This window comes from Podarcis raffonei, chromosome 2 (genome assembly GCF_027172205.1).
Source record: "Podarcis raffonei isolate rPodRaf1 chromosome 2, rPodRaf1.pri, whole genome shotgun sequence".
Classification (NCBI taxonomy): Eukaryota; Metazoa; Chordata; class Lepidosauria; order Squamata; family Lacertidae; genus Podarcis; species Podarcis raffonei.
Window position 1 is genome coordinate 89,319,539 of NC_070603.1, and position 27,971 is coordinate 89,347,509.

The window sequence follows — 27,971 nt, forward strand, 5'->3', positions numbered from 1 at the left end:
TTTATGGAGCTTGTTGACCTAGATCAGGGGTCAGCAAACTTTTTTAGCAGGGGGCCAGTCCACTGTCCCTCAGACCTTTTGAGGGCCGGACTATTTTTTTTTGGGGGGGGGGGAATGAACAAATTCCTATGCCCCACAAATAATCCAGAGATGCGTTTCTACTCATGTAAAAACACGCTGATTCCCGGACCGCCCGTAGGCCGCATTGAGAAGACAATTGGGCTGCATCTGGCCCACGGGCCTTAGGTTGCCTACCCCTGAGTTAAGCAATCTGAATTTCTTTTGCTTTTAAGCACAAAGGACTTAAAAGATGGAATACTGTGTCAAAAACTGTCATAACCAGTCACAAATAATCCAGAGAAAGCACACATTCTACTCGTGTAAAAACACGCTGATTCCTGGACCATCTGCGCGACAGATTTAGAAGTCGATTGAGCTGGATCCGGCCCCCGGGCCTTAGTTTGCCTACCTATGACCTAGATGTTGTATTGTCCAAGTATAATGGATGTATTTGTTGTACAGGTGGTTTTTAAACACAAAAATTATAAAATGATGTTCCTCATAGGAGATGGTGGTCACTTTAAAAGAGGGACAGTTATATGGAATTCTTTTGTAGAATAAGAATTCTGCAGACCAGTTTCTGGAGATTCTTTCAGTTGTGATGGGAAAAAAGAGAGCTCTAACTTCCAAATTACTTGTATTCTGGTGAGGTTAAACTACGGGAAGCTTGATAAGCAATCTTAATTATTAAAACTTGCATGATGGATTTTACTAGTTCTTGAAAGGACACTGGGCATGGGCAGTGTGCTGCAGAACAGGCCTGTTTGGTCAATTGAACCCCAAAGCAATGAGTACGTGCTATTTCTTATCCCTGCTCCTTAGAGGTTTATTAGACTTCCTTATTGCCTATAGACTAGAGAAGAAGCGAAGTCTAGAGCATGAGTCTGAAAAGTTTAAATGGCCAATCTCTGTTGGTATAGTGATGAATTGAAACACTAATGAAACTAACAGAAGAATCATGGAAGAAGATCGGGATAGCCAAGGATCAGAGAGTGATGTAAGTTAAGAGAATATTTAAAAATTTCTGTGTTAAAGTGCTTCTTTCTTTCTTTCTTTCTTTCTTTCTTTCTTTCTTTCTTATCAAGCTTTAAAGGTGTCTATTACAAATTACCTGAGCCTATCTGGTGTTTGACTCACATTATCTGCTCTTGAGTGGCTACCATGCCCGCAAATTTCATACAGTTCTGTAAAAAAAAACCCAAAAACATAGCACTGCTGTGTGTCTCTCTGTGTATACGTATGTGTATAATAGATATATGCAGTGCTTTTTTCCTTTAAAAAAATGTTTAGGGGTACTCTCATTTTCCTGCTCATATTGATATACTGCCCCTCAATGAGGCCAAACTTAGATTCACAAAATGTTTAGGGGTATGCGTACCCCTGGGTCCCCCCAGAAAAAAAGCACTGGATATATCCCTGTAATAGTGAATGTGGGCAGTACAAAGCTTCAGATTTTTCAAATCAGAATTTGGAGTAGATATCTTGGTTAATAAGAGTTCATTTTATTTAAAATGCCCAAATGAAGTGTTGTTGCCTTGTGCAGAGATAGGATTGCATTGTTGTGTGTTGGAGCAAGATAAGAAATGTTTAGATGGCAGTAAGTGGGCTAATTGCATATTGATAAGGCAGTCTCAGAACTGCAAGATTGCATTACAAGCTGACATAAATCTCTGTCTTTGCATTGTGCAAAGAGACCTTGTCTATACTAGGCACTATTACTGGATCAGTGAATATAGGACGTAAAAGTATGGGCTATTAGGAACAACATGCAATAGTTGAGGTGTGTGTGGGTAGACTTTCCATATTCTTTCTTGCCAATAAACAAATAGGCCCACAGTAGGAAATATTTCAGACTCTGAGCTATTTAGCCAGTTAAGAATTCAAGTGTAGCTCCATGGTCAAAAGGTAAATGCCTGCACACATGACAAACGCACTCAGAGGTATAATGTTCTCTGATGTGCTGGCGAGGCCAAGGTTTTTATTAGTGTGCAGTTGGAAACAAAATGTGCATTTGGGGGGGGGGGGAATTGTGCAGTTGTAAAGCTGATAATGCGCGGCTGGAAAAGGGGTGGTGGTTAGACACATTAGGCATATGTGTTTATAAAGCACTTAAATTACAGGCAAAATCAGGGGCAGCATGTATGCAAATTATATAAAGGTGGATTGTGCTCAGTATCCATACTTAAACTGTCCAACCATATTGAAACACCTCCTTCTTTTGGGCTGGTATTTCCTTTTCTGTACATTCGTCTCTGGGAAGATTACCAGTATGCTTTGCTGTATTTGTATCCTTGTATTCTTTTTTGTGCCTGCTAAGTTGCTGAACTAAGGCAGATTGATAAATGAATCATCACTGTATTGTAGATAGGAACTACGGACTCCTGTGGAGAAACTGCCACTGATGCAGAGTGTAAGCAAGAAGTAAAGCATGTTCAGCCTCTCTCCCCCCCCCCCTCTTCTTCTTCTTCTTCTTCTTCTTCTTCTTCTTCTTCTTCTTCTTCTTTAAAGTGTGGAATGACTGGTGAGGAATTTGTTCAGTTGGAAAATCGTTTTTAAAAAAAAACAGAAAAAACCTAGGCTAGACCTCAACTTGTACCAGAACTTGGCTTCAGAACCAATTTCAGTTGTTAGCTATAGTGTTTGTGGAGGGGGCAGAGAGAGAAGTGGGAGAAGTCATGCAGCTGTGCATATATAACATTTGTTTTCAACACAAACTAAAACACTTCTGTTTCAGCAAGTATACCCAATCATTTAATTTTATTATGTATACTTTTTCTTAAAGTTTGTGACTTATATGTCTATTTGGAAAAATATTTGAAAGCTGTGGCTTTTGTTAAGACAGTATTGGATCAGAGGAACAATGGCTATAAATAGCAAAACAACGGGGAAGCGTGTTTAAAGATATTTCTCACCCCTTGAAACAGCAGTTTCTGCATGGTAAACTGAATATTTTGCTGTGCAGAATTTACTACCGCAACTTGGATGTGAAATATTATTTACTTAAAGCCATGAGGCAGTTGACCTGAATTCCATTTCCTAGCCTCAGAACATTTCTCTTAAGTGACTGCTGTTCTCATAGAAGAAAAATGAATCGGAGAGACTTCTCAAACTTTAACATTTTGCCAATAGAGGGTGCTGTGGACCTTTTGATCTCTGTATTTCAAAAGACTAATGTTATAGCTAATGTAGAATGGTAATATAGCTAAATCGTGACTTCCAATATTTGGTTTGATAACAACTCAAAAATTTTGGGGAGGAGAAGTAATTATTTGCCAACTCACATAAAGGCAGAATGTAAATATGCCTATGCATTTCTCTTACGTTATTTGAAAGCTGTAGTCAGTTTTCCATTTTTTTTGGAGGTAAGTCATTAAACCAAGCCTGTATATATTACATAGACCATGCCCCACAACACTTTGGGTGAGCCAGACTCAGACTGAAAATATCCACCCAAACATCATATAGATCTGTGTATTTTAAAGAGTGCTCATAATATCAACTGCTGCATTGCCTAAAATATCAGTTAGAGCTCATATATAGTTAAAGCATATCCTTGTGAGTAATAATACTTAACTTTTATATAGAACATTTCAGGTGTTCAGAGTGCTTCACATAATCAAGTGTTACATTGAGATTAGATAAAAGAGGCTTTTTCTGGAGTAAATGGCAGATCACTTCTTTGAAAAGCAGTAACTTCAAGTCCCTGTCAGGGGAAAAGTTGGGATATAAATAAATATAAAATAACAATAATAATAACAACAACTGAGGAAGATTTATTGGGCAGCAGAGGCAGTATGTTGATTCTTTCTGCTTTTCTTTCCTCTCTGGGAACACAGGGTAGAAGCATAGCAAGTTAGCCTCTGAAGCTGTTCTCCTGCTCTGGCCAGCTATTGGAAATGCTGTTGAAATGGAACCAATCCCTTTCCTTCAAAGTTCAAATTGCTCTCCAAAGACTCATTAACATAATCCCTCAGTGTGCAATCTCTGCCCAAAATTATTATTTTCAGTTTTGCTATGAAATTTAGAACCCAGCTTTCATATTCTGTCCACCTGCCAACCTAGCAGTTTGAAAGTGCACCTGTGCAAGTAGATAAGTAGGTACCGCTGTGGTGGGAAGGTAAATGGTGTTTCTGGCTTCCATCACGGTGTTACGTTGTGCCTTTACCTTTTACCCACCTGGAATACTCTTGCAGTATCAACGTTGAATGAATTTTCATTTACACTAACTCAATAATTCCTTGGATTTATTAATTTATGCAACACACATAAATACTTTAACGAGCTTGCAGTATAGCCTGTGATGTCTCACTCAACTCTCAGTTATAGTATGCTAATTTGATTTAGGCTGCAATCCTGTGTGCCCTTAATCTGCTTGCAGTGAATTAATTGGAATCATGTAATGCACCTCCCATAACACGGACTGAGTTCATTTTACACACTATTTGTTGACAGTGGTTACCCTACATTCCTCTTCTTTCAAGATTCTTGTAGTTTTTGAAATTTTAGAAGTAGAGCGTTTTCCACTTCTGTAACTTAATTGCTCAGCTTTCTTATTTAATACAGCATTAATTTGTAACATTTAACAAGGACTTCCGTTGCTTTTTATAAATGATAATAAAATGGACAATTACTATAAACCTAGACAGCATCTTAAAAAGCAGAGACATCACCTTGCCGACAAAGGTCCGTATCGTTAAAGCTATGGTTTTCCCAGTAGTGATGTATGGAAGTAAGAGCTGGACCATAAAGAAGGCTGATTGCCGAAGTATTGATGCTTTTGAATTATGGTACAGGAGGAGACTCTTGAGAGTCCCATGGACTGCAAGATCAAACCTACCCATTCTTAAGGAAATGAGCCCTGAGTGCTCACTGGAAGGACAGATCCTGAAGCTGAAGCTGAGGCTCCAATACTTTGGCCACCTCATGAGAAGAGAAGACTCCCTGGAAAAGACCCTGATATTGGGAAAGATTGAGGGCACAAGGAGAAGGGGACGACAGAAGACGAGATGGTTGGACAGTGTTCTCAAAGCTACTAACATGAGTTTGACCAAACTGTGGGAGGCAGTGGAAGACAGGAGTGCCTGGCGTGCTCTGGTCCATGGGGTCACGAAGAGTCGGACATGACTAAACAACTTAACAACAACAAAATTTGTATACCGCCCTTCATCTGTAGATCTCAGGGTGGTTCACAGCCTAAAAATACAAGATAAAAAAACACAAAAGGCATTATAAAAGCAAGAACAGAAACAAACCAATAACACCCACTCCCCACCACCACCTGCCACAAACACAGTTAAAAGAGTATATAGGGTGTCAGTCACATTTTCGCCTGGCTCCTAAGGGTGTATATTGAAGGCGTTTGCCAAGCCTCCCTGGGGAGAACGTTCCACAGATGGCGAGCCACTGCAGAAAAGGTGGCAGTTGTGTGCTTATCTCCACATTTCAGTTGTCTTAACTGTAGTGTGTGCATCTGTGTGTACTCTGTATTCAGGATGTAGAAAATTAGACATTCATGGTCTATATAATACATATTCACTTCAGACTAGTGATTTAGCAGCATCCTGTGTCCTAAAGATGGCCAATTTGGATTGCCACTTGGACCACGAGACTGTAAGTGTATTGGAAGCTGGCGTTCTATCATGCTCTGTGAGACAGAGATTGTTTTCTCATCTGTTTGCCCATCGTCCACTACCTAGGCAGTGTTGGTCTTACCACCAACTTTTGAAGTACTTTTAAAAGAGTCAGCAAACATGTGAGTGGGGTGTTTGAAGCTGTAGACTTTGTGTACTTGGACTTCCAGAAAAGCCCTTGACAAAAGCCTTTGCCAGAGTTCCTGAGTCAACTTACTAGTAGTGGGATAAGACAATGAGTCCTTTATGGATTAGTAACTGGTTAAACTATAGTATGCAGAGTCTGAGTAGAAGTCAGTGATTAGTTCTCACAACAGAAGGAAGAAGTCAGATTGCCAAGGAATCTGTACAGTGGAACCTCTACTTACGGACGTAATCCATTCCGGAGGTATGTCTGCTGGTTGAAACGGGATGCTAGAAGAGGTGTCTTGTGTGCGTGCGCATTCGGTGGTAGCGCGTTTCTGCGCATGCGCAGATGTCAGAAGCCACTTCTACACATGTGCGAATCGTGGCAAACCCGGTGTCTACTTCCGGGTTTTTCCACGAACACAACTTGGAACATCCGCGAGACAAAGCGTATGTAAGTCGAGCTTCCACTGTATTTGGGTGGTCACTTTTTAACTTACTTATTTGCATAAGATACCAAATTTAGGATGATAAAAATAAAAAATGGCTTATGAAGAGCTCCAAAATGAGTGAACAGGCAAATACAGTTCAATGTAAGGAAGTGTAAGGTGATGAGCATTGGTGCAAAAAACTTAAATTCACATATAAAAAGTAGTACCTCACATTACGTAAACTTCAGGATGTGAACGCAGCAAACCAAGAAGTATTTTTTCAGGTTTTGCCGCATGCGCAAAAGTGCTCTACTGTGCCACGCGCATGCGCAGAACAGGCACCTCCGGTAGCAAAAACCTTGGGATCCGAGTGGCACTCCAGAACTGATCCTGTCCGCAAGCGGTGATACCACTGTACACAGATCGGATATAAACTGACAGCAGCTAACCAGGAATTAGATCTTGTAGTCCTGATGGGTAGCTTAGTTAAAACATCAACTTAGTGTGTTGTGCCTTTGAAAAAGGTGTACGTATAGTCAAACCTTGGTTTTTAAACGTCTTTTTTTTTAAAAAAAATATTTATTAACAGTTTAAAGACTATACAGTAAAAGAAAAAAAAATTCAACAAAACAATACAACACAATACAAAAACAAAAACACTACGTAACACTAACACAAAACATTAAATTAACAGAACAAAACAAACACAATTTAGAACACATCCAATAATTTCAATATCTTAACTTTCATTCACTTGTTTCCACGACCTCCTCACACCTCCCTTTTTGTATTCCACTTCAATTAACTGTTTCAGCAATTCCTTTCCATCTTCCTCTGTTTTCTGTCCTGTAATTTATCTTAACTTATTCTAACCTTATTTTTTCCCTTTAATACATTAAAAATCTATTTGTACTTAATTCCTTATAATATTTCTGCTAAAGCCATATAACTTCATTCCAACATTTTTCTAACATTCATTAATTTTACAGTATTTCTGTAAATAATCTTTAAATTTTTTCCAATCTTCTTCCACCGACTCTTCTCCCTGGTCTCGGATTCTGCCAGTCATTTCCGCCAGTTCCATATAGTCCATCAACTTCATCTGCCATTCTTCCCGGCTGGGTAAATCTTGTGTCTTCCAATACTTCGCAATGAGTATTCTTGCTGCTGTTGTTGCATACATAAAAAAAGTTCTGTCCTTCTTTGGCACCAATTGGCAGACCATGCCCAGGAGAAAGGCCTCTGGTTTCTTCAGAAAGGTATATTTAAATACCTTTTTCATTTCATTATAAATCATCTCCCAGAATGTCTTAATCCTTGGGCATGTCCACCAAAGGTGAAAGAATGTACCTTCAGTCTGATTACATTTCCAACATTTATTATCAGGTAAATTATAAATTTTTGCAAGCTTGATTGGTGTCATGTACCACCTGTAAATCATTTTCATTAAATTCTCTCTTAGGGCAATACATGCCGTAAATTTCATACCTGTGGGATTTTTAAACGTCTTAGGCTGCCAAAAGTTTCAAAAACAGAACGCTGAAAACCTGGAAGTGAATGGTTCCATTTTTGAACTCATCTCGGAAGTCTAACAGCTTCCGATGCTTGTTTCTCAATTTTCCCCATTGAATTACTGACAGCCCTTTGATCCTCAGTTTTCGAACATTTCAGAAGTCGAACAGATGTCCCAAACGGATTATGTTCAAAAACCGAGGTTCCACTGTACTGCATGTTAGGAATCATTAGAAAATGAACTTTTTCTTGATACAAAACCAAGAGTCATCTAAGATGTAGAGTTGGTGGGAGATTCAGGACAGAAAAAAGGAATACATACATTGCATAGGTCAATATGGAATTACCAGTTGGTTAAATGACTTTAGAAGGGGTTTCAATGAATTCATAGATTTATGGTATATGTGATTACTTGTCACAATGGCTGTTTCCTTAAGAATCAGAGGCAGCATGACTCTGAATACCAATTGCTGGGGGAAAGCAGTAATAGAGGGTTATTTTTTCCCTGTGGACTTCCCATAGGACACTGGGGGAAACGGGAATCACCTGAAGTAGATAGGTGTTTGCTCTAATGTAGCAGAGCTTCTCTTATGTATCTGCCACCACAAGAGTGTTGCTGCTGCAAGAGGCAAGCAAGTTAGTGACACTCCTAGCAGGCCTCTAGACTCAATGCAACTTTTGAGGGAAGAGCAAGGAATTGTAGATGAGGTGGGCTTAGACATCATCCGTGCCACTTCTACTTTCTACTACTGGCAAATCCTATTGAAAGTTTAACTTTCTGGCAAGGACAGTGGCCCAGACTGTTTCCGGGACCCTTTCCTTGGAGAGTGGCATGGATGGCTCTCCAAACAGGGCCTGCAGGTTAGGGAGGAAGGGTGGCAGAAGATAGTGGGGACAGCAGAAGGCAGCAGCAGCCAACTTCAGACTGTGCAATGTGTTGCATTGCTTCTGCTCTCCTTTGCAATAGTGTATGAGTGCAACTGTTCTAGACTTAATTTCTACTCTGTCGCCTCATTTTGGGGGGTGAAGAGCATCTGAATAACCTGTTTGCAACATGAAGACTATCTGGAAGCACCTTCAGATGGACTGTCTGTAAATATTGGTTGCATATGTCTTCCTTAGGCTGCTGGTATTATTAGAAGCCTCATTACTTTCTTTATCACTCTCCTTAGGCTTCATGAATGTTGATTGCCTGAGTCATTGAAATCTGTTGTAGGTTTGTTATTCTGCCTAAAGCATGTTTCAAAATAATGCCTTGCTGCATTTCGTTGTCAAGAACTCAAAGAAATGGAGCTAAGAAATGGTGTGCTGATGCTCTGTGAATGCTTTATTTATAAAGTGTGCTCATTTTACACCCAATAAGACTTTCTGGATCAAAATACTTGGAATCTGTTTCAGGAATAACTGTGAGGGTGTTGTGGTATTAAATCTATGGCAGTCTAGTGAAAGTAGCCTAATGGGTTTTGTAGCATTGTACAGTTATACCTCATGTTACATCCGCTTCATGTTACGTTCTTTCAGGTTACGTCCTGCGGTGACCCGGAAGTACCGGAAAGGGTTACTTCCGGGTTTCGCCGCTCACACGTAAGTGCAAAATGACGTCACACGCATGCGCAGAAGTGGTGAATCACAACCCACACGTGTGCAGACGCGCCACTGCGGGTTGCGCTCTTTTCATGTTGTGAATGGGCCTCCGGAACGGATCCCGTTTGCAACCAGAGGTACCACTGTATCAGTCTTTTGGAATCTTCACTTAATTTGAAAGCAGTGCACCCTGGGCCAGATTCAACCCAGTAGTTGTCCCAGTGGAAGCCATCGCAACAAGTCCTGCTAGCACATCAGGAGTTCCATCAGCTGTGCATCCCCACACCCTCCTCAAATTTGTTTGGGAGAGTCTGGAAAACCCCCTGAGCAGCTTGTGGGGGTGAAGGTAAATAGTTCCATCTATCCAGAAGAAATGCTTGCACTGATAGAACAATCCCCTCAATGCAATGTTGAACTCATCCCACTGCATTTAGGTAGGTGCTTGTCAAATAACACAATTTCCTTGGTTTAGCTGTTCTTCTTCCTTCTCAGGCTGCTTAAATGCCCTATTAAAAAGTATCATTTATTTATCTGAAGCTTGAACTATTAACCTTTTAAATACTCTCTGTGCCTCTCTGTAAACCTGTAATGGTAATGTCTAGCTAACTAGTTTAGAAATATGTAATATAGTGGATCTTGATAATTGAAGTTTAATATGTACCCTGATTTTAGAAGAAGAAGAAAGGCTGAGATCCCTGTTTCTGAAAAAGGTAAATCTGTATTGTAATTGATGAAAAAGCATGGTATAATCCTTTGCCCTAGTCCACTATCAGATGCATGAACTGGTCATGTGTATGCAGAGATATGTGAATAATAATAATAATAATAATAATAATAATAATAATAATAATATGAACCCAACATTGAAGGAAAGAGCAAGATTTTGCAGGTGAACGAGCAAAAGTAGATAGGAAAATAGAGTGACCACTCTGGTTTTTTGGAAGGGACAGTTTCTGGATTTGTATGTCCATTATGTGGCCTGCTGCCATTGATGACTATCTGATTTGGATATAGGTGATATCTGTAAGCAAGAATAAGCCTACCACTCAGGACCTGGAAGAAAAAGAAAGAATACTTCAGAAGGGACTATAGGTTGTTGTCCTGAAAATGTTTTGGCATAAAGTGGTAGATGACAAATGGAGTTTGTAGTCTTTTTCTGTTAGGATTGATCCTTTAATAGTTGATGCCCATCTGGCCTTCTTGATCCATACTTTGAAGTGACCCCAGTTTATTTTATATTGTGATTCTTCTCCTTCACGTTCCCACTCCCTGTGAATTCATTTCTCATATATTCCCTATAGATAGATAGATAGATAGATAGTTAGTTAGTGTGGGGCTGTTAATTGCTGTACAGTGGTGGTATATAGTAATCCTGAATAAGTAGGATGTGTATGTAATTGGAAGACAGAAGTAAACAAACTTTAGTGTTGAACAGAACAAGGTTCAAGCCAAGTTATGAGTAACTAGTTCATGCAAGCAGAACCATTGGTCAAGAATTATGGGAGCTGTAGTCCAAAATATCTGAAGGGTACCATGTTGGCTACCCCTGCTCCAGTTTATTTACTGTGAAATGAAATCACATTGTTTTCTGTAATGGGCACTGGTGGCTAGAAGATGACAGAAGCCTGGGGCTTTGCATCTAGGTGGCTGATAAGGAACTGGGGCTAGTTTCCAAAGGCATGTTTTCTTCTTGTTGAGCTAATGCTGCTTCAAAGGCTAGCATGATTTGGGTGTTTGCTCAACTGCAAAATCTCCATAATAGATTTTATATTCCTAAAGAAGCAAAGTGGCTTTCGGCTTGTAAAGGGTGCCAAAAGGTATTGCTTACTTTCCAGTTTACCCCAAAATTTCCATTTTATTTGCAGGGGAGGAGGGGGGACAGGAAAAGGCTTCACAATTTCTGGAAATTTTGCACATCTAGTGATGGCTGTTTTGCATCCTTTCAGTTGTACCTGGATAGCATCTCTTTCTTTGTATGGTGCTTAGTTTTGATGTGATTTTTATATTAAACAAGCAAAAGCAAAATCCTGTCAACCCAAATTAAAATCAAGTGGGTATTTGGCATATTCCATGCTTTTCATATTTCTAAGGAGACACTTGACGATATTACAGTGATGAAATATCTTTTTACAGTGAGTAAAACTAGAAAAAGCACACATGTTTTTCTTGTCCAGAATACTTGTATGTAATCAGTGGCAACCTGGTCAGTCAGGTCACACTTTTATTACCTGTGGTCAAAGGCCATTGCAAAAATTCAAACAGGCTCAAGGCCCACAACAAATCAACATTTGCAAATACAAACATTGCAAAGCCAGAATAAAGGATAAAAAACAAGCAACAAAACAAAGGATAAGAAAGCAATAAAATGAATAATCAAATTATAATCAAATTGCTGTATCACCATGATAATTTATAGCTACCCCTGAAAGAACCTTTCCATTCATCCTTTTTAGCAGCCAGTGCAAAAAGACACCTTATAAGTCAAAGTCAGTATCTGACAATAGATAAGACTTATTTGGGGTGATGGTTTTTGAGGGTAATCTCAATAAATCCAAATAAAATAATACCCAGACACTTAAAACATGATTTAAAGTACATAGGACAAAATATGTGGAAGGTCTTCCATCTCAGTGGTTCAGCAAAGAAAATTCCATTGAACCAGAGGAATCCAATCATATTTGCCATCAGTTGTAGTGGCTGGCATAGTCTGAAAAGAGCTGTAAAGATCCAATACTGACCATCCTCCATAGCTCAGTTTTTATAGGTGTCCACCTTGCAGTCACTGACGTGTATCCACCAGATAGACACATGTCTGCTGGAATGCAGTGGGCTTCCATTGATGTTCTTTATATTTAGCATAAAGTACAAGCTGCACTTCCAGCTGGGATCAGCTCCACTTTGAACCTCTGATTAAATCGTGCTGAACGTAAGCCTCGCTGCAAAGAAGGAAGAGAATGCACATACAATGTCAGGTAAGTAATAGGTGGACATGGCTGGCTTCACCTCTGCCATAAGGCCTGCCTGAGGCAAGAGCCACCAAATAGGGAACTCTGCAATGAACTACCTTCATTCCCTGGTCCTGTCCACAGAGCCTGCAGTAATTTACACCACCAGAAATGCAGACAGAATTACATCCATCCCATGGGAGTTGATGGAAGGGCAGAAAACGAAGATTTACACTGCCGCCATCCCAGTTTGGGCCACACAACCTTTTGTCCAGGAGCAGTTAGAATGCAGCTTAATTTGTACAGTAGATATATGCACTAACCTAAAGTACATACCATATTTTTCCATGTATAAGACACCCCCTATTTTGGGGAACTCCAAATTCAGAAAACATCCCTTAGCACTACCCTTGTATAAGACGAGCCCCAATTTTAAACTTAATTTTTTGGTAAAAAACCCTAGTCTTATACATGGAAAAACACGGTGATTTAGAACTTTAAAATAGTTTAAATGCTCATGTTTGCAACATTCTCATGATATTATAGCTGTCTTTTAAAAAAGAAAGTAAGGTATGCAAGTAAGAGTTCTCAAAGGTAAATCGGGCTGTGGATTGAAGCCTGTAATCCTGTGCAGGAGTAAGCTGCACTGAACACAGTGAGATGTCACTCCACATAAATATGCATACACTTGGGTTTCATGGGGGTTCAAATGTTAAAAAGGTTGGAAGGGAAAAGTTCTGGAATTTTTTCTTTAGTTCTGCTTTGGATCATGAAATACGCAGAGGTAAGATTGCATGTATGATGCAAGCAAGTACAATGTGAAACCTAATTATCAACCATTTGAATTCAGTCCTTTCCCAAGCTATAGTTGAAAAATGTTAAGCATTGTTAAACAGGTTATACTGGACTTACTACTTCTGTGTTGCTTCAAAGGTTAATGCGGAGACAGTTGCTTGTTCCAGCAGCTGTTAACCCCATGCCGTGTTAGGCAAGAGAATTACACCCGAAATGGGTTAGTAGTAAATTGTAATTCAACTTCATGTAATGCTTGTGTTCTGGACATTGCTAAATAAACGAATTGATGTAAAAATAGGGGTTTGACTTTTGCTGCCCAACTCCCCATGAGATGCTGAGTCCCCCAACTCCATAATCGGTCAGAGAAGAATGGATGAAGGCAGGATTCAGTGGAAAGCAAGGCAGATATTTATTTTTCTGTTGTGACAGAGTTCCCTCCCCTCCTTCCAAGGAGGGAGAGCCCCTGACCAAAAGTTTGCAGGAACCTTTAAAGACTTTTGACATTGCCCAACCCCCTTAGTCAAAGACCACCACAAAATCATCATGCATACATCATAGGAGGCAGTCTACAGCAGAAATCCTGTCTGCCGGGATACCTGATAATGGTCACTGATTGCATTACCTGGACAGCCTGGCCATTCTTTCGTGATGGTGACTACTTTAGTTCCTGAATCTAGGTCACAGGCTCACCCTATTCATACACAAATACACCCTTAAGACAGGATTTGTAAGCGAAAAGACTATGGGGAAGGATTTCCCTCCCTTACTGCAGAGGAATATTTGAGGTAATGGGGAGCGTCAAAATGGCTTAAGGATTGCTCTCCTCTACTATTTCAGACACATGGTTTATATATTTAGACATGTGTGTGTTTATGAATATTTATTATATATTTGAGACCTTAGAATTCTTATAACAGTATATAAAGCTGAAGTGATGGCAACTTTATGTGCTGTTTTGTTACTGACCATATAATACTCTGGTAATTTGAGAAAGTGAAGACCTCCATGTCCAGTGCCAACCTGACCATGACATGGTATGAAGTCCCCACAACAGTGGGCAGAATGGAGAATGTCAGACTTTGTAGACAGCTCTCAATCCCCTTGCTGGTTGTGTGGTACTTGAATGAAAGGGAGGCAAAGTTGCCTCTTTTCAGATATACAAGGCAGAAAAGTACTTTGTGTGACAGACTGGGTCTGATGTTTCCCTTCATGCTAGGCATCTCAAACAAGTGAAAGAACTGCTACTTTCCCAGTCAACTTGTGCAAATTGTGTGTGTCCCTCAGTCCTTTGGTGTGCAGAAGTTTGGAGTTGGTACTTGATATTCCTACATCACACAAAGCTACCAGAAAGTGAAGAAGCAGTGCAACTTCCTCTTACGCTCTCCACACCAAGTAAGAGTAGCTTAGATGCTCTCCTGTTGTGGATGGAGATGAATGGATGGCAGTCCTTGATGCCTCCAATGGTGATAAAGCTTGAGCCAGACCTGTCAGTGACTCAGCTGATCAGATGCATCACGAATGCAAGAAACTGGTCAATCGACAATGGTGAAGATTTTTAGAAAAACCAAGTTATACTGTATGTACTTGGATTGTATCAAAATCTAACATGGAGTAAGAAGCTATCACAAGTGGATCTTTGAAACAACCTTAATGATGAACTCAATTTTTATGCAAGAATGTCAGGAAGGAAAACAAAATTAGCTTCCATGGCTGATACAATAAGATGTTTGATGGAAAAAGAGTGAATAGATATAGGGTTGTCTTCAGTGTTGCTGTTTTCTAATAAGGCTTGTTGATTCAGCGGGAGTATTTTCTTTCTGATTCCCTCTCTCCTCTATATCCTTCTGTACACTTCAAAATCTGACCCAGAAAGTATGTGGGACCTTTGAACAGTCTGGTAGGTGACACAGGAAGCTTTAGGAGAAAGAGGAAACTTGGGGGAGGGGGAAAGAAACCCCTTTACTAAAACAAAATCTTCCACAAATGGAAAGACAGCATTGGGGCAGGGGGATGGGACCATAGAAAATGCATGTAAAAATGTTTCCATGTGTTTAACATCAGGGATGTTAAATTACAGTGGTACCTCGGGTTACAGGCGCTTCAGGTTACAGACTTTGCAAACCCAGAAATAGTACCTCGGGTTAAGAACTTTGCTTCAGGATAAGAACAGAAATCATGCTGTGGCGGCGCGGCAGCAGGGGGAGGCCCTGTAAGCTAAAGTGGTGCTTCAGGTTAAGAACAGTTTCAGGTTAAGAACGGACCTCCAGAACGAATGAAGTTCTTAACCTGAGGTACCACTGTACTCTGGAAGAGTTAATATTTGATCTTTGGTATGCTTTGCAATCAGTGTGGTTAGCATGGTCACGATGGCTACACAGTTCAGCCATATTTTAAGATTTGTCCCTGCTGTTTTCATTCTAGATTTCTAGAACATGCAATGTGTTTCAGTTAAAAGATTTCAAATTCTTAGACCACGTGTAATAAGCTTCCATACCCATTCAGAGGTTCTTAACATAGCTTCTGAGCTACACATGTTGGAGGTGGCAGGGAATGAGTTAAGGATGTCATCCTCTCCAGCTTTGAAAACCCTTTATTTGTATTGCATCAGTGCCTAAAGCCTAGACTAGGTTGGGCCCCATTGTGTGATGGCTTATTAAGCAAACACATAGTAAATGACCCTGCTTGAACTAGTGCTGCAGAACTATATGTGGGTGCTCTGTGCATGCAAAACCAAAAAGGCTGTAATAATTCTGGATGATGTGCACATGCACTTGTGTAGTAGTTGGAAATGTAACCTGCACCTCATTCTGCTGTTCTGTCTGCAGTCTCTGGTCTAGCAATTTGCTACTTGCAAGTGGTGCGAATGTCACTGTATGCTTACTTCCTCAAGGGCAGACAGAGTTGTGGGGCACAGACATCAGTCAAAAGTTCCACTTCTTGAATTCAGTTTTCCAAGTGAGATTTTTGTTAGGTATAGTTTGAAGCAACAGAGTGAAAAGATTTAAGCTGGTGGTAAAATATTCTCCTCTTTAAATATTTTCTCTGGCGTGATGCTGTCTGGGCTCTTGTGAGTGCTGCAACAGACCTCAGTTTCTTGTTAATCATTTGCTGCTTTTTTTAGCCCCTTGAAGCAAAGCAAACACCTCTAATTTGCTTTGGAGTTGAGCAAAGTTGATGTCATTGCTGTAGTATGTGTGGTTGTACCTGATGATTGCTCAGAGAGGTGAGACCTCAGCATGTGAATAAGAGGAAATGTGTAGCCAGTAGTACTAGGCACAGCCCTGCAGCTGCTGAGCCCAGAGTAGGAGAGAGTCTTGCTTCCTCTGAGCCATTGTTAACCATCTATCTCCCCACCCCCACCTACCCTCTGAGGCTTGAGCAAGCTAGGCTGCATTTTGCAACAAGGGTAGAAGCGTAGATCTTGCATGTGTTTTTATAAAGCTGACACCCACAAGAGGGAGGCTGCTTAAATCTTAGTGAGGATTGTTTTGGCTGTTTACCCTCTTACCGGTACTTCAGGCACATGCCTGCTAACCGCACCCTGAATTAACTAGAGCAGCGAGTCAGTCCGGTCCAAGGCTCAGGTGGTTCCGCGGCAACATTTAGCTAATGAATCTAGAGAGGGGGGTGGTCCATCTGTCAGGACCCCTCACAGCTGACTCACAGGAAGTGTTAAAAAAGCTTGGCACAAGGGTGATCAGCTCCAGGATTCTGCCCCTCCTCTCATTCCCCGCTGTCTTTGCCTGCATGTTTCACAAGCTCGTTTTTTTGGAAGAACAATGAACTGATTTGAAGTTTTAAGACTGGGAGGGTTCCCCTTGGAGTTCGCCCGTCTAGTAGTCTGCAGGATGTGTTGCTTGACACAGTTTTAGACAGCTGTCAGTCTGTCTTCTTTGCTCTTTGCTTTTCCCTTCCCGTTCCCCTGGTGGATTGCTTTGTCTGGAGAAAAAAGGTGACCATGGTCCAGCGCTTCAGCCTCAGGAGGCAGCTATCAAAGGTAGGTTACTTCTGCCATCAAGATCTGTGGGACTGTCCTCATTATCACATTTCTCTCGTAGAAGAGAAATCTCTGCTTGCACGGAGGAGGTGGGCGGGGGTCTGGTGTATGAGAGGAAGCAGCTCTGCCTTTTGTTCTTCCCTCTAACAGACACAAAGGTTTTTTAGAGCAAATTGTCCACTGGCAGACAGGGTTTTTCCCCCTCTCTGCAAATCCAGAGCTATGGACTTTGGTGAGCCTGCTGCTCTTTTGACTTCATATCTAGCATACTTGTGTGATATAGAAGAAACAAGACTCATATTAATATACCACAATATGAGCTCAATGGAAAAAGCAAGGTGGAATGGAACACATGGACTTTCTGCATAGGATAGTATTTGACTGATAACCACCTAGCAAAGCAGAGGGAAGCTGCTGCTGCCTCTTCAAAAGTATTAGTCAGGAAGAACAAAGGAATTGTTCTAAAGAAATTCTGGTGCTTAATATTTTCCATCGCTTTTGTGTGTTAAGATGGCTTTTTGAAAAATGGGTATTTTTCCGAATTTGGACATGTAGATAAGTTTATTCTGTAAACCTATCCTTTAGTTGTTTTCTTTTTTAAAAAAAATCAGAAAAGGTTAAAAGCTGAATAAAATGAGGGCCTTAAATACCTTTTGGATAAGACAGAATTTAGTTATGAATCAAATACTATGGACATCATCTGAATTATAGGGTCTTGGGCCTTAAGCTTTATACCCAGTTTGGATTTATTGAAAAAAAATGAAACAAACCCTTATTCTGTACCTCTTTCACTAAAATGCCTGTAAAGGCTTTCTTTTTTGTGTTAAATGCAGTGATCAGCAGCTGAATGCTCCATTTAGGTCAAAATGCACTCCCCGCAGACAGTCTATCGGGAAGCTTTAGGGTGTTGCAATGAACTGGCATTCCATATGACCCTTTTCAGAGTTCATCAGCATTTTTGAAATAGCAAAGTGATGAGCATATCAAATATCAATATAAAAATTGGGAGCTGGCAAGTGGAAACAGACCCATTTTTCTCCCTCCCCTTGCATGTGTCCACACACACACACACAGCCTGACTTGATTTCCCCAGTGCTAAATTATTTACTTGCAAGTAATCCCAGAAAGTATGCTGAGGATCTGAGCATATAGATCATATCAATACCAAACCTTCCTTCCAAGTGTTGTTACAAAAGGAAATAAGCAGTATCATTGAAATAGTTAAAATTGGTTTATGCCTAGGTCCACTCACTCATCTGAAATAAGCTGTAAAATCTGATTATCATTGTTTGAGCACTATTGGGAATGTGAAGTGGGTGTGTTCAAATAGTTGTATGAAGACTCTACTGTTGTTAAATAAAAAAAATGGCATGCAATGACTTCACATGGTTTTTGTAGCTATGTTCTTCCACAAAAGAAACCTATTCTCACTGACTTCTGAATCTTACATTAAGTCAAGGGAGGCCAGTTTGGCCTTAAGGTTCTATATAATTTGATCCCAGTATTATGGTTCCCCATACTGTGCAGTCATAAGGGCTAAAAACTTGCTTTTTAAAACAATCTAAACTGTATTTCTCAATGGGTACAGAACACATGCATTTCTGTCATGTATTCTATACCCATTATCACTCTCCATGGATTCCCCCCCCCCTTACAGATTTTGGTGCATAAACAATTTGGGCTTCTATGGGTGGGTGGTGAGTTGGATGGTATATGAGGGTTGCTCCTTCTGATTTGTAAGTGGTAGTGTTTGAGGATTCTTCAAATTTGGAATGCATTTTCCCTGTGAATGAATTTCACATGTACTACATTCTGCAGTTATTGCAAGGTACAAGAGCCTTGTGCCCTGTTCATATGATACAGTATGGAGTAGATCGTATTGCCTTCCTGAGTCTGTGTCAGGGCAAGACTTTGCTGCTAATAATGCCAATAATGTGGTAATGCAGCAGTTCCAACCTAATGCAAGAGTGCCTGGGAGAACATCTCAGTGCTCAAAGGTTCTCTGATCATAGGAATGTACACAATCAGTTGCACCTAATTATCCCTTATAGCATACCATCAACTATACCAGCGTCAGTAATTTGAGCATAGTTATTAACATTTTCAACAGCAACACTCCTGGTAGCCAAGAAATATTTTGCAGTAGGAAAAATACTATAATGCTACTAATAGGATACGGCTACATGTATGGCCTTTCTAGTGTAGCACTCTTTTTGCCTTACCTCCCATTAGTCTTAAGTTAACAGTTTAATCACAGTTAGTTGCATTATTAAGTTGCATTATGTGAACAGACTGGCAAAATGTAGCTGAAAAAACATCATCGCTACATGAATATAATGTGCGTACTGTGTGAATACACCCCATGTGGAAAAGGCATTGGTCACCCATTTATATCTGTTGGTATTCTTCAGTTGGTGTTGTTAATTCAATTGCAGTAGAACGCCTGGTAGACAATTACAGAGGTCTATCTGAAATGAAGTATTACTATCCTTTTTTAAAAACGTAGTTTGTACTACGTTCAGACAATGAACTCAAAAGTTTAACCTCTTATAGATATGATGTCTAGTAACTACATATGAGGAGATACTATGTGTGCCTGAGACTAACATACGTTTTCTTTATACTCTGATAAAGAATACTGCATCACTTGGAAGCCTGCATGCTCTATATTAATGGAGTTATGCAGGATATTGCTTTATATCAGCGTTAATATCCAGGACACTCGCAGTATCTAAACTTCAATTATAGTAAATGAGTGTTACTAGGTAGCCAAAATAGTTCTGCAGAGAAAATACATCTTCGTTCCTTTCATCAACAATGTTAGAGCTTACTACAGTGGTACCTCGGGTTAAGAACTTAATTTGTTCTTGAGGTCCGTTCTTAACCTGAAACTGTTCTTAACCTGAGGTACCACTTTAGCTAATGGGGCCTCCTACTGCTGCCGTGCAGCCGCCGCACGATTTCTGTTCTCATCCTGAAGCAAAGTTCTTAACCCAAGGTACTATTTCTGGGTTAGCGGAATCTGTAACCTGAAGCGTCTGTAACCTGAAGTGTCTGTAACCCGAGGTACCACTGTACTTCCAGTCACAGACAAATTCAGAAAAGTGAAGATGGGAGTAATGAATTTGCAATATGAGTATAAATTAAATTTGCTTAACTTCTGATCAGTGATATCACCCCTCCCCCCAATTAGTTCTTACTACTTTTATATCATGAAAACAAGTTGGACTACAGAAGTAATGCTCCAAATTGCTTAACTGTGCTTAAGCTCCCAGGAAGTCAGGTATATTCCTTAGTATATTAATAAGATTCAGCATTTTTATACAAAACAGTCAATTATTTTTATAACAGAGTTTTTAAAAAATGAAGTTACTCAAGGGCTACTGAAAGCTGTCCAGAAAAATAATCTCAAACTTTGGGTGAAGGCGGGATGGGGGTCAGACTAAAGTTTAAAATGGCCTTAGAGAGCTCATGGAAATTGCTTTCATAACTAGAACAGTTCATTTAGCAGAACATCTGACCACCTGTTTTATATAGCAGTTGTAGTGTATTCAATATTAGTTGTCTTAAACATTTCATTGTATGTTGTTGCTGGCATTGGACTCCCCTGCCCTCTTTGCTATGGGAAAAAGTTATATCTCAGCTCAGTGCTTTCCCCTAGCTGGGTGGGGCACAGGAAGGGAGTGGACAAACTCAAGTCCCTCTCCTGATTTTGGCTGGACTAGAATCCTGAGAAGGCATTATCATCTGAATAGCTGAGGGTAAAAATAGTTTATTTCATAACCTGCCTGAACTATATAGGTAGGATAATTTGGAACATCTGAGTGAATATCACAATAGGCAACTCATTTTGGGAAGCAAGGGAACATCAGTCATGCCACAACACAATGGGTTTTATTTATTTTTTCTTCTTAATATATGTGTCGACTTAACAGAAATGTCAGGGAGGTAAGACTCAACAACCCACATAGTAGACACTTCCTTTCCCCCTCCTTCCATTCTGGAACAAAATTGTACTAAACAGTAAACACTTATGAAACTAAGTATAGGTGTGTCTCCAATTCACATGTTCTCTCTTCCTCCAGTGTAGCTGAAAGGAGGAATTTGGAAACTTTCACTTCTGTTAGATTAACACAGTTTGCCATGTCATCCAAACCTGACAAACTGTGGTTGTTAAGATCTAATAGTTAATTGAAACCACTAGCTTCAAACCATGGTTTGAGAAGGTGGCTTGGTTCAGCAAAAAGTACTGTGGTTACACAAAATTGTGGCAAACTTTATTGCATCAAACTGTTGGTAGTCTAAAACAGAAGTCGAAGCTTCTGATCATGTCCTTGCAGGTGTGTCAGAGAAGGAAGAGGGAGCACACCTATGCTTAGTCCTTGTAATGCAAACCCTTCCACTTTGTAGGCAAGCGCTTCTTTGGTTACCTTTATGCTAATCCATTGGGAGCATGTAGGGGACCCAGACTGTGTATATGGTGTGTATAAGGAATGCTTAGTTGTAGTGCAGATCTAATAAACTTTTTTCTGAAAATAAACAGCTTTTTCTGAAAAACCCTTAAAAAACCAAATATTTGATTCGATGTTTGTCATAAAAGTTTCCTCCCTACTATCTCCTTAAATGGAAATCATATGGGCAAATGAACTAGACATGAATTCTACCTTGGGAGTTGAGCTAAAAAATAGGCCAGACTGCAGTGTGTGCAGTAACGCAACACCTGTCCCCTTGAAGAAAAAATTGCTGACAAGCATTTACAGTATTGTAATTGTTTTTGCCAGCTTAATGAAATATTAACAAATGAAATGGTAGATGGCTTTCCTAACTAGGGAAGTGGTTGCAGCTGTTAGTCTGACAGCTGCTGCCATGTGCAGGTCAGTTGAAACCACCTGTCCATGACATCTGTTCCATGCGGTGAACTGTTTTCCTTGCAAAGTTGCTCATGCTACATGGCTTGCTGCTACAGCATTACAGACCATGCAGAAGTGACCAAACAGCATGTAATGCCAGTTCCTACTCTGGTTTACTGCATAGAGCAGCCTCCTGGTAGCTTTTGTATTTTCTAAAGTATCACTGACTTAAAGAACATAGACCTTTTCTTTGTTACTGTCAGATGACCAGTCTTTTGGACATGTTTCTTGGCAATGAGTATGTCATGAATGCTAAGCTGATTAGGGAAGCACTTCAATATTTTTCCTGGAAAATCTCCTTCATTCTTTGTCCTGTAAGATATTCTCCTATTACTCCTTTTGTAACATTAGATCACACTTAGTAATTTAAGTTGCTTTGAGTAATGGTGTATAATGACAAATGGATCTTATAATAAGGATGGGTGAGATCATGGTTCATATACACTCCCAAAGTAATCACTTCTATGAGGTATAATAAAATAACATAAGCTAACAGCTTCTAGTTTCTGTAGACAGAGTGGTGTGCCCTGGCCTACCAGTTCATCCTCATAAGCTGATTGCCAGTTGTGGGTTTTTATGTGGAGGAGGGAGGGTGTAGAGAGGAGTTACTGTAGTACAACACAGAGGCATAACTTTTGGTTCATTTAATTGGAATGAAAGGTGAGTTATCTATAAAAGAGAGCTTTATGAGCTATTCTCCTGAGTGAATACTTGTCCCCAAAAGTTTATACGCAGTACTAAGAATATGAATCTAGATTTGGGATGTTCCAGCCATTCTTCTGGGGACAATGAGCTTATTTAGCTCTGTGGGATGCTTTCCTGTAAGTCCCCGTAGTAATTGGATTGACCTTTAGCAATACACAGGGGTGCTTCATTTCTGTACTCTTGAGACAGCTGAATTTTTTGAGGTTTATTAGGTGTTTGCTTGAGGCTGTTTCTACAAACAGGCCCAGCAACAAGTACTTTAAAATACATAGTTGTTATGTATTCTTTATTCTCTTAAAGCAGGGTGGTCCAACTTTTATACCAGCCACAAGGTGGGCCACAAGAGTACTTGGACATGGAACCCATGGGCCGCACGCTGCCTTGTTCCATGGGAGGGGAGGAGGGAGGCCAAAATTTTATGCCCCCCTCACAGCCCTAGGGCGGTGGGTATCAAGCATTGCCAAGGCCTGCCAAAAGAAGGAAGAAAGTAACAATTCGGCTCTTGCATAAAAGTGGGTCAACTTAGATGCGGAAATCTCAGATACTGTTAAGTGTACTACCAAGATCCAGTGTTTCCCCAAACCAGCTTTCACTAACTGTCCTGGCTGGGAGTGATGGGAGTTGTAATACAAAACAACATTCTGGAGGCATTTGGTTGGCAGAGGTTGTCCTAAACATAGAATCGGCCTCCACAGTCACTTACAGACACACCGTTAACACCATATTCATGGAAGACGATCTTAGTCGGCTCCAAGCGATCTCCAAAAAAGAAGAAACATAAACAATAATATATGGCTGATGTTCCTCTGCCGAAGGAAGGCAGAACAGGGAATTTTTTGAGATGCTTCATCTCTTTCCAGACCTTCCAGAGCAGGCTCTCTTTTTTGGCAGGGGTGGGGAAGGGAATGGGATTGCAGGGGTAGAAGAATGGTCAAAAATTGTCTCCCTCACTGAAGGTCACCAATTGGATACCACCAGTTTTCCCCTTTGAGCCATCCCTGCATGTGAATTTTAAATTGTAAAAGAAAGCAGAACTAAATCCTTGGAGAGACTAGAAAGTTCACAAATCATGTCTCTTTCCAGGGCAATGTATGAAATATATACACAGTGTTATTAATTTGTCATACAGAGTTACAGGCAGCAGATGTTAAAGTGCACTCCCTGTCTACCTGGGGTATACGATCTGTTGTTTTTCCTTTCCCACTGGAGGTATACACTATGTAGGATAGTAGTAGTATTAAAGACAACAAGGAATAACTTTTACTTGGAAATTTTAACATATTACGTTAAAACTATGATTAAAAACTATGAGCAAGATGCAGGGAGGTGCCAGCTGGCTGGATCACTTCCAGTTCAACTGTCTCCTTGACAGCTTTCTTGATTCTGATGTATTTAAGGCTGTCTGTGGGAGAACTGGTGGTTACAGCATAATTTACCCTCATTTTGGGAGAACAGCAGGCTTCATACATCCGGCCCCCAAATTTTCAATTACAGGAATACAATTTGGCATTCTGGGACTTACTTCAACTATTCTGGATGGTAGACATTGTGTGGCATTTTCTGCTCTGTTCCCTTGGAATAATGAACTTGAGAAATGCCTATTGGTGGTTATTGTTGTTGTTGTTATTATTATTATTATTATTTTATTACTTTTATATAGCACCTTTATGTTCCAAGGATTTAAAGGTGGTGTACATGATTCTCCTCCTCCCCATTTCATCCTCACAAAAACATTGTGAAGTAGATTAGGCTAAGAGATGGTGTCTGGCCTAAGGTCACTCAGTGAGCTTCATGGCTGACTGGGGTTTTGAACCCTGCTCTCCCAGGTCCTAGTCCAACACTAACCATTATGCCACACTGGTTCTCTTTTTGTCAAACACCAGGGGCATAAAGGGTCTAGAATGTGTCTGATGCTCTTGTCCTCAAACATTTCTTTTTTAAATAGGAGTGATTTCATCAGTGGTGTTCAGTACCTCTTAGTTCAGGAATCTCTTGTGATACTTCCATACAGAGTTTAAAAAAATATTTTTAGCTGGCAGCTTCAAACTTCTATGCACTTGCGCAGCGTGAAGAATCACTGCATATGGAATTTTGTTCTGTTGAGATGAGACACAGCTATTTCTTGAATGTCAATTCTAGCTTGTATGAAACTGATCACATAAGACCAATGGGGACCCCAGGGGTCCACAGCCCCATCCTTTGCCTCCTCCCAACTATTTTTCATCATTTTTGCATGATAACATCACAAATTTTATTATCTGTTTTAGCGCTATGCAAATTTTCAATTTAATGGCAAAAATCGGTTTTGAAATCACACCACGATAACGATTTTTACCCAGCATCGTGCAGCGATATATTGTTAAACGCACATGGGTGTAGCCAGAATTTTTGTTGGGGGGGCAGACTTTTGTCATCCGGAGGAGCCTTGGATGCCTATATAAAACACCATAGCCCTACACTTGCTTACCTGGGTGTAAGGCCCATTGAACACAATGTGGCTTTCTTCTGAGCAGACACTTCATTATTTAGTAGATGCAAGTCAGCAGCACCAAATGACCCTGCTTGGCTATGATGTCACCTCTTGCCTTGCAGAGCTGGGCCAATGCTGTCGATGGGCCCTGTGACCTTCATCAACATCCACTAGGTGTTGGGGTGGATTGTACCATGCACCTTGCAGACTCAGACCCAGGCTGCCAATGGGACTATTGCTGGCCGCAGCAACAAGTAGCTCTGGCTTGCCCAGCCATACCCATTGCCACCCCACCACCACATTTTCGTATATTTATCTTACATCTTATTATTTATGTGGAAATTGCTCAATTTGGTCATGCACTTTTGATGTTTGTTTATTGTTTACGACTATTTTTGTTACATTTGTAATTATGTATTTTTTATGTTGTAAACCTCCTTGAGCAAGGTTTGAACTATGGAAAGGAGGCAAACAATTTTTTTAAGCTATTTGTTTACAGTAAACCTAGTATTCCTTACCTGGTAGAATGCCATAGGTGTATGTATAGCAAATGGACTTGGAGGTTGTTGTCGTCGTAGTAACATATCTTTTCAGTTGCATATTAATACCTCTCTTAGTGTCAGATTAATCAGTGGGAGCAACTGATTTAGTCTTCAATTTATATTAAATTCAAATTCTTCAATTTATTGTAATGATTGTAGTTGTATGTAAATAGCTTTCATACTTTTAAGTGCAGTAAAGGGAATTGATGGTTGCTCTGAATTGAGGTAACTGCACATTTTTGTATTTTTGGATTTAGTGCTCTTTTAATTGTTTCACATTTGGACTGCGCACTAATACCTACTTATATGCTTCACACTCCCCCTCCCTCCTTGTATCCTAAGAAGTACAGGTTTTTTCCAGTGAGATTTTTCCATTGGCACTTTGTAATGATTTAGTAGGTTGATAATTAACTGAGGTTAATACTTCAGCAAATAGAACCATTCCTCATCTGCTTTGTCTTTGTAAAATTGATTCAAGTGTAATAAGCACAGTTGCAATCTCTGTGCTTTACATATACTGTGGCATATATACAAAGCTGCCAAAACAGCATTTGTTTCATGAAAAGTAAATATTCTGTTAACTAGAATGACAGTTTTGCATATGGCTTACAAGCATCATCATCATCATCAAGGAATGTTTATAAAGACATTTGAATGACTGTTCTTTGAGATGCCATTTGAATGATAGCATAAAGAAATGTAGTTTTATCTGTGATGGTTATAGCTTTTTAGGATTGTGTTGTGAACATGAAGTTTGTCTTTTCTTCTCCAAAACTCTTTTGGAGGCTATTGATTTGCATCTTTCTTTCCAGAAGAGGAAAGTTAGTATAATTGCATTTTGTGCTACTATAAATAGTAGTAAATGTTTACATTATGAAGCTATTATTTCTATACAAAGTGCATATTCAGTCCTTTCCTGGGCTTGTTCATTGTTCAGTATTCTCTGAATTACAAAGAGTAATTGACACAGACAAGGGAGTAGAGGCCACATCGAATTGTTTGAGATTTGATTGCTTGAAATCCAATTCTTCATTTCAGTTCACATACTGGAAAATTTTGACAATACTTAATTCTGTTGCAGGTTTTTTATCTAAATGCAATCAAGACTGGAATTCTCTTTTGTGACAGCTGGTTTTTTTCCTAGCTCATGTTTTTCCATTATCCACCTCTCACCTTATTTCCTGCCTTATGGGTTGTCCGCAAACTGGTTTTCTATTTTCTTATAATTAACCCTTGAATAGAAGTTAAGCCAGGGGTCAGCAACCTTTTTCAGCCGTGGGCCAGTCCACCGTCCCTCAGACCATGTGGTGGGCCGGACTATATTGGGGGGGGGGGGGGAATGAACGAGTTCCTATGCCCCACAAATAATCCAGAGATGCATTTTAAATAAAAGAACACATTCTACTCATGTAAAAACACCAGGTAGGCCCCACAAATAACCCAGAGATGCATTTTAAATAAAAGAACACATTCTACTCATGTAAAAACACCAGGTAGGCCCCACAAATAACCCAGAGATGCATTTTAAATAGAAGAACACATTCTACTCATGTAAAAACACGCTGATTCCCGGATCATCCGTGGGCCGGATTGAGAAGGCAATTGGACCGCATCCGGCCCACGGGCCTTAGGTTGCCTACCCCTGAGTTAAGCAATCTGAATCTCTTTTGCGTTTAAGCACAAAGGACTTAAACGAAGAAATACCGTGTCATAACTAGTGACAGTGTAGCAACTGGGAGTGATTTTGCTTTCTAAAAACATCCCTGTCTGATTACCTATCTAAGATTCACTTTCTTCTTGGAGGAAAGGTGAGATATAAATATAATAAATAAATAAGTTGGTGAAAAACACGGGAATTATGGATTCGATCATGGGATGAAGCTCTTTTTCAAAAAATGCTTGATTGCATTTTATTCTACACATCATGAAACTGATGTATTAGGCTGTTAATAACTGAAGTTCTGTGTCTGACTGTAGCTGCCCAGAAATGCTATGGTCTAAGTTCACTTTATGAAAATTGTCATAGAGGAAATTTAAAAAGTGACAGATACTCAGGGTCCTCATTTAGACCATTAGTGGAAACAAACCGTATCCAAAACATATACAATGGTACCTCAGGTTACATACGCTTCAGGTTACATATGCTTTAGGTTACAGACTCCGCTAACCCAGAAATAGTGCTTCAGGTTAAGAACTTTGCTTCAGCATAAGAACAGAAATCGTGCTCCGGCTGCGTGGCAGCAGCAGGAGGCCCCATTAGCTAA

At 40.0% G+C, this 27,971-nt stretch overlaps 1 protein-coding gene across 5 annotated transcripts in view; it reads left to right on the forward strand.

The window, feature by feature from the left end:
* Positions 1-27,971, forward strand: part of TMCC1 (transmembrane and coiled-coil domain family 1) — a 113,845-nt gene that overhangs the window by 29,734 nt on the left and 56,140 nt on the right. The window contains exon 1 of one of the 5 annotated variants that reach the window (XM_053378079.1): positions 852-1,057. The exons of 3 other annotated variants lie outside the window; for them this stretch is intronic. In XM_053378079.1, coding sequence (XP_053234054.1) covers positions 1,019-1,057 — 39 coding nt within the window. In that variant the 5' untranslated portion in view covers positions 852-1,018. Of the gene's footprint in view, positions 1-851; positions 1,058-16,495; positions 17,081-27,971 lie in introns of those variants that run through there. One more of the 5 variants, XM_053378078.1, reaches the window with a different exon arrangement.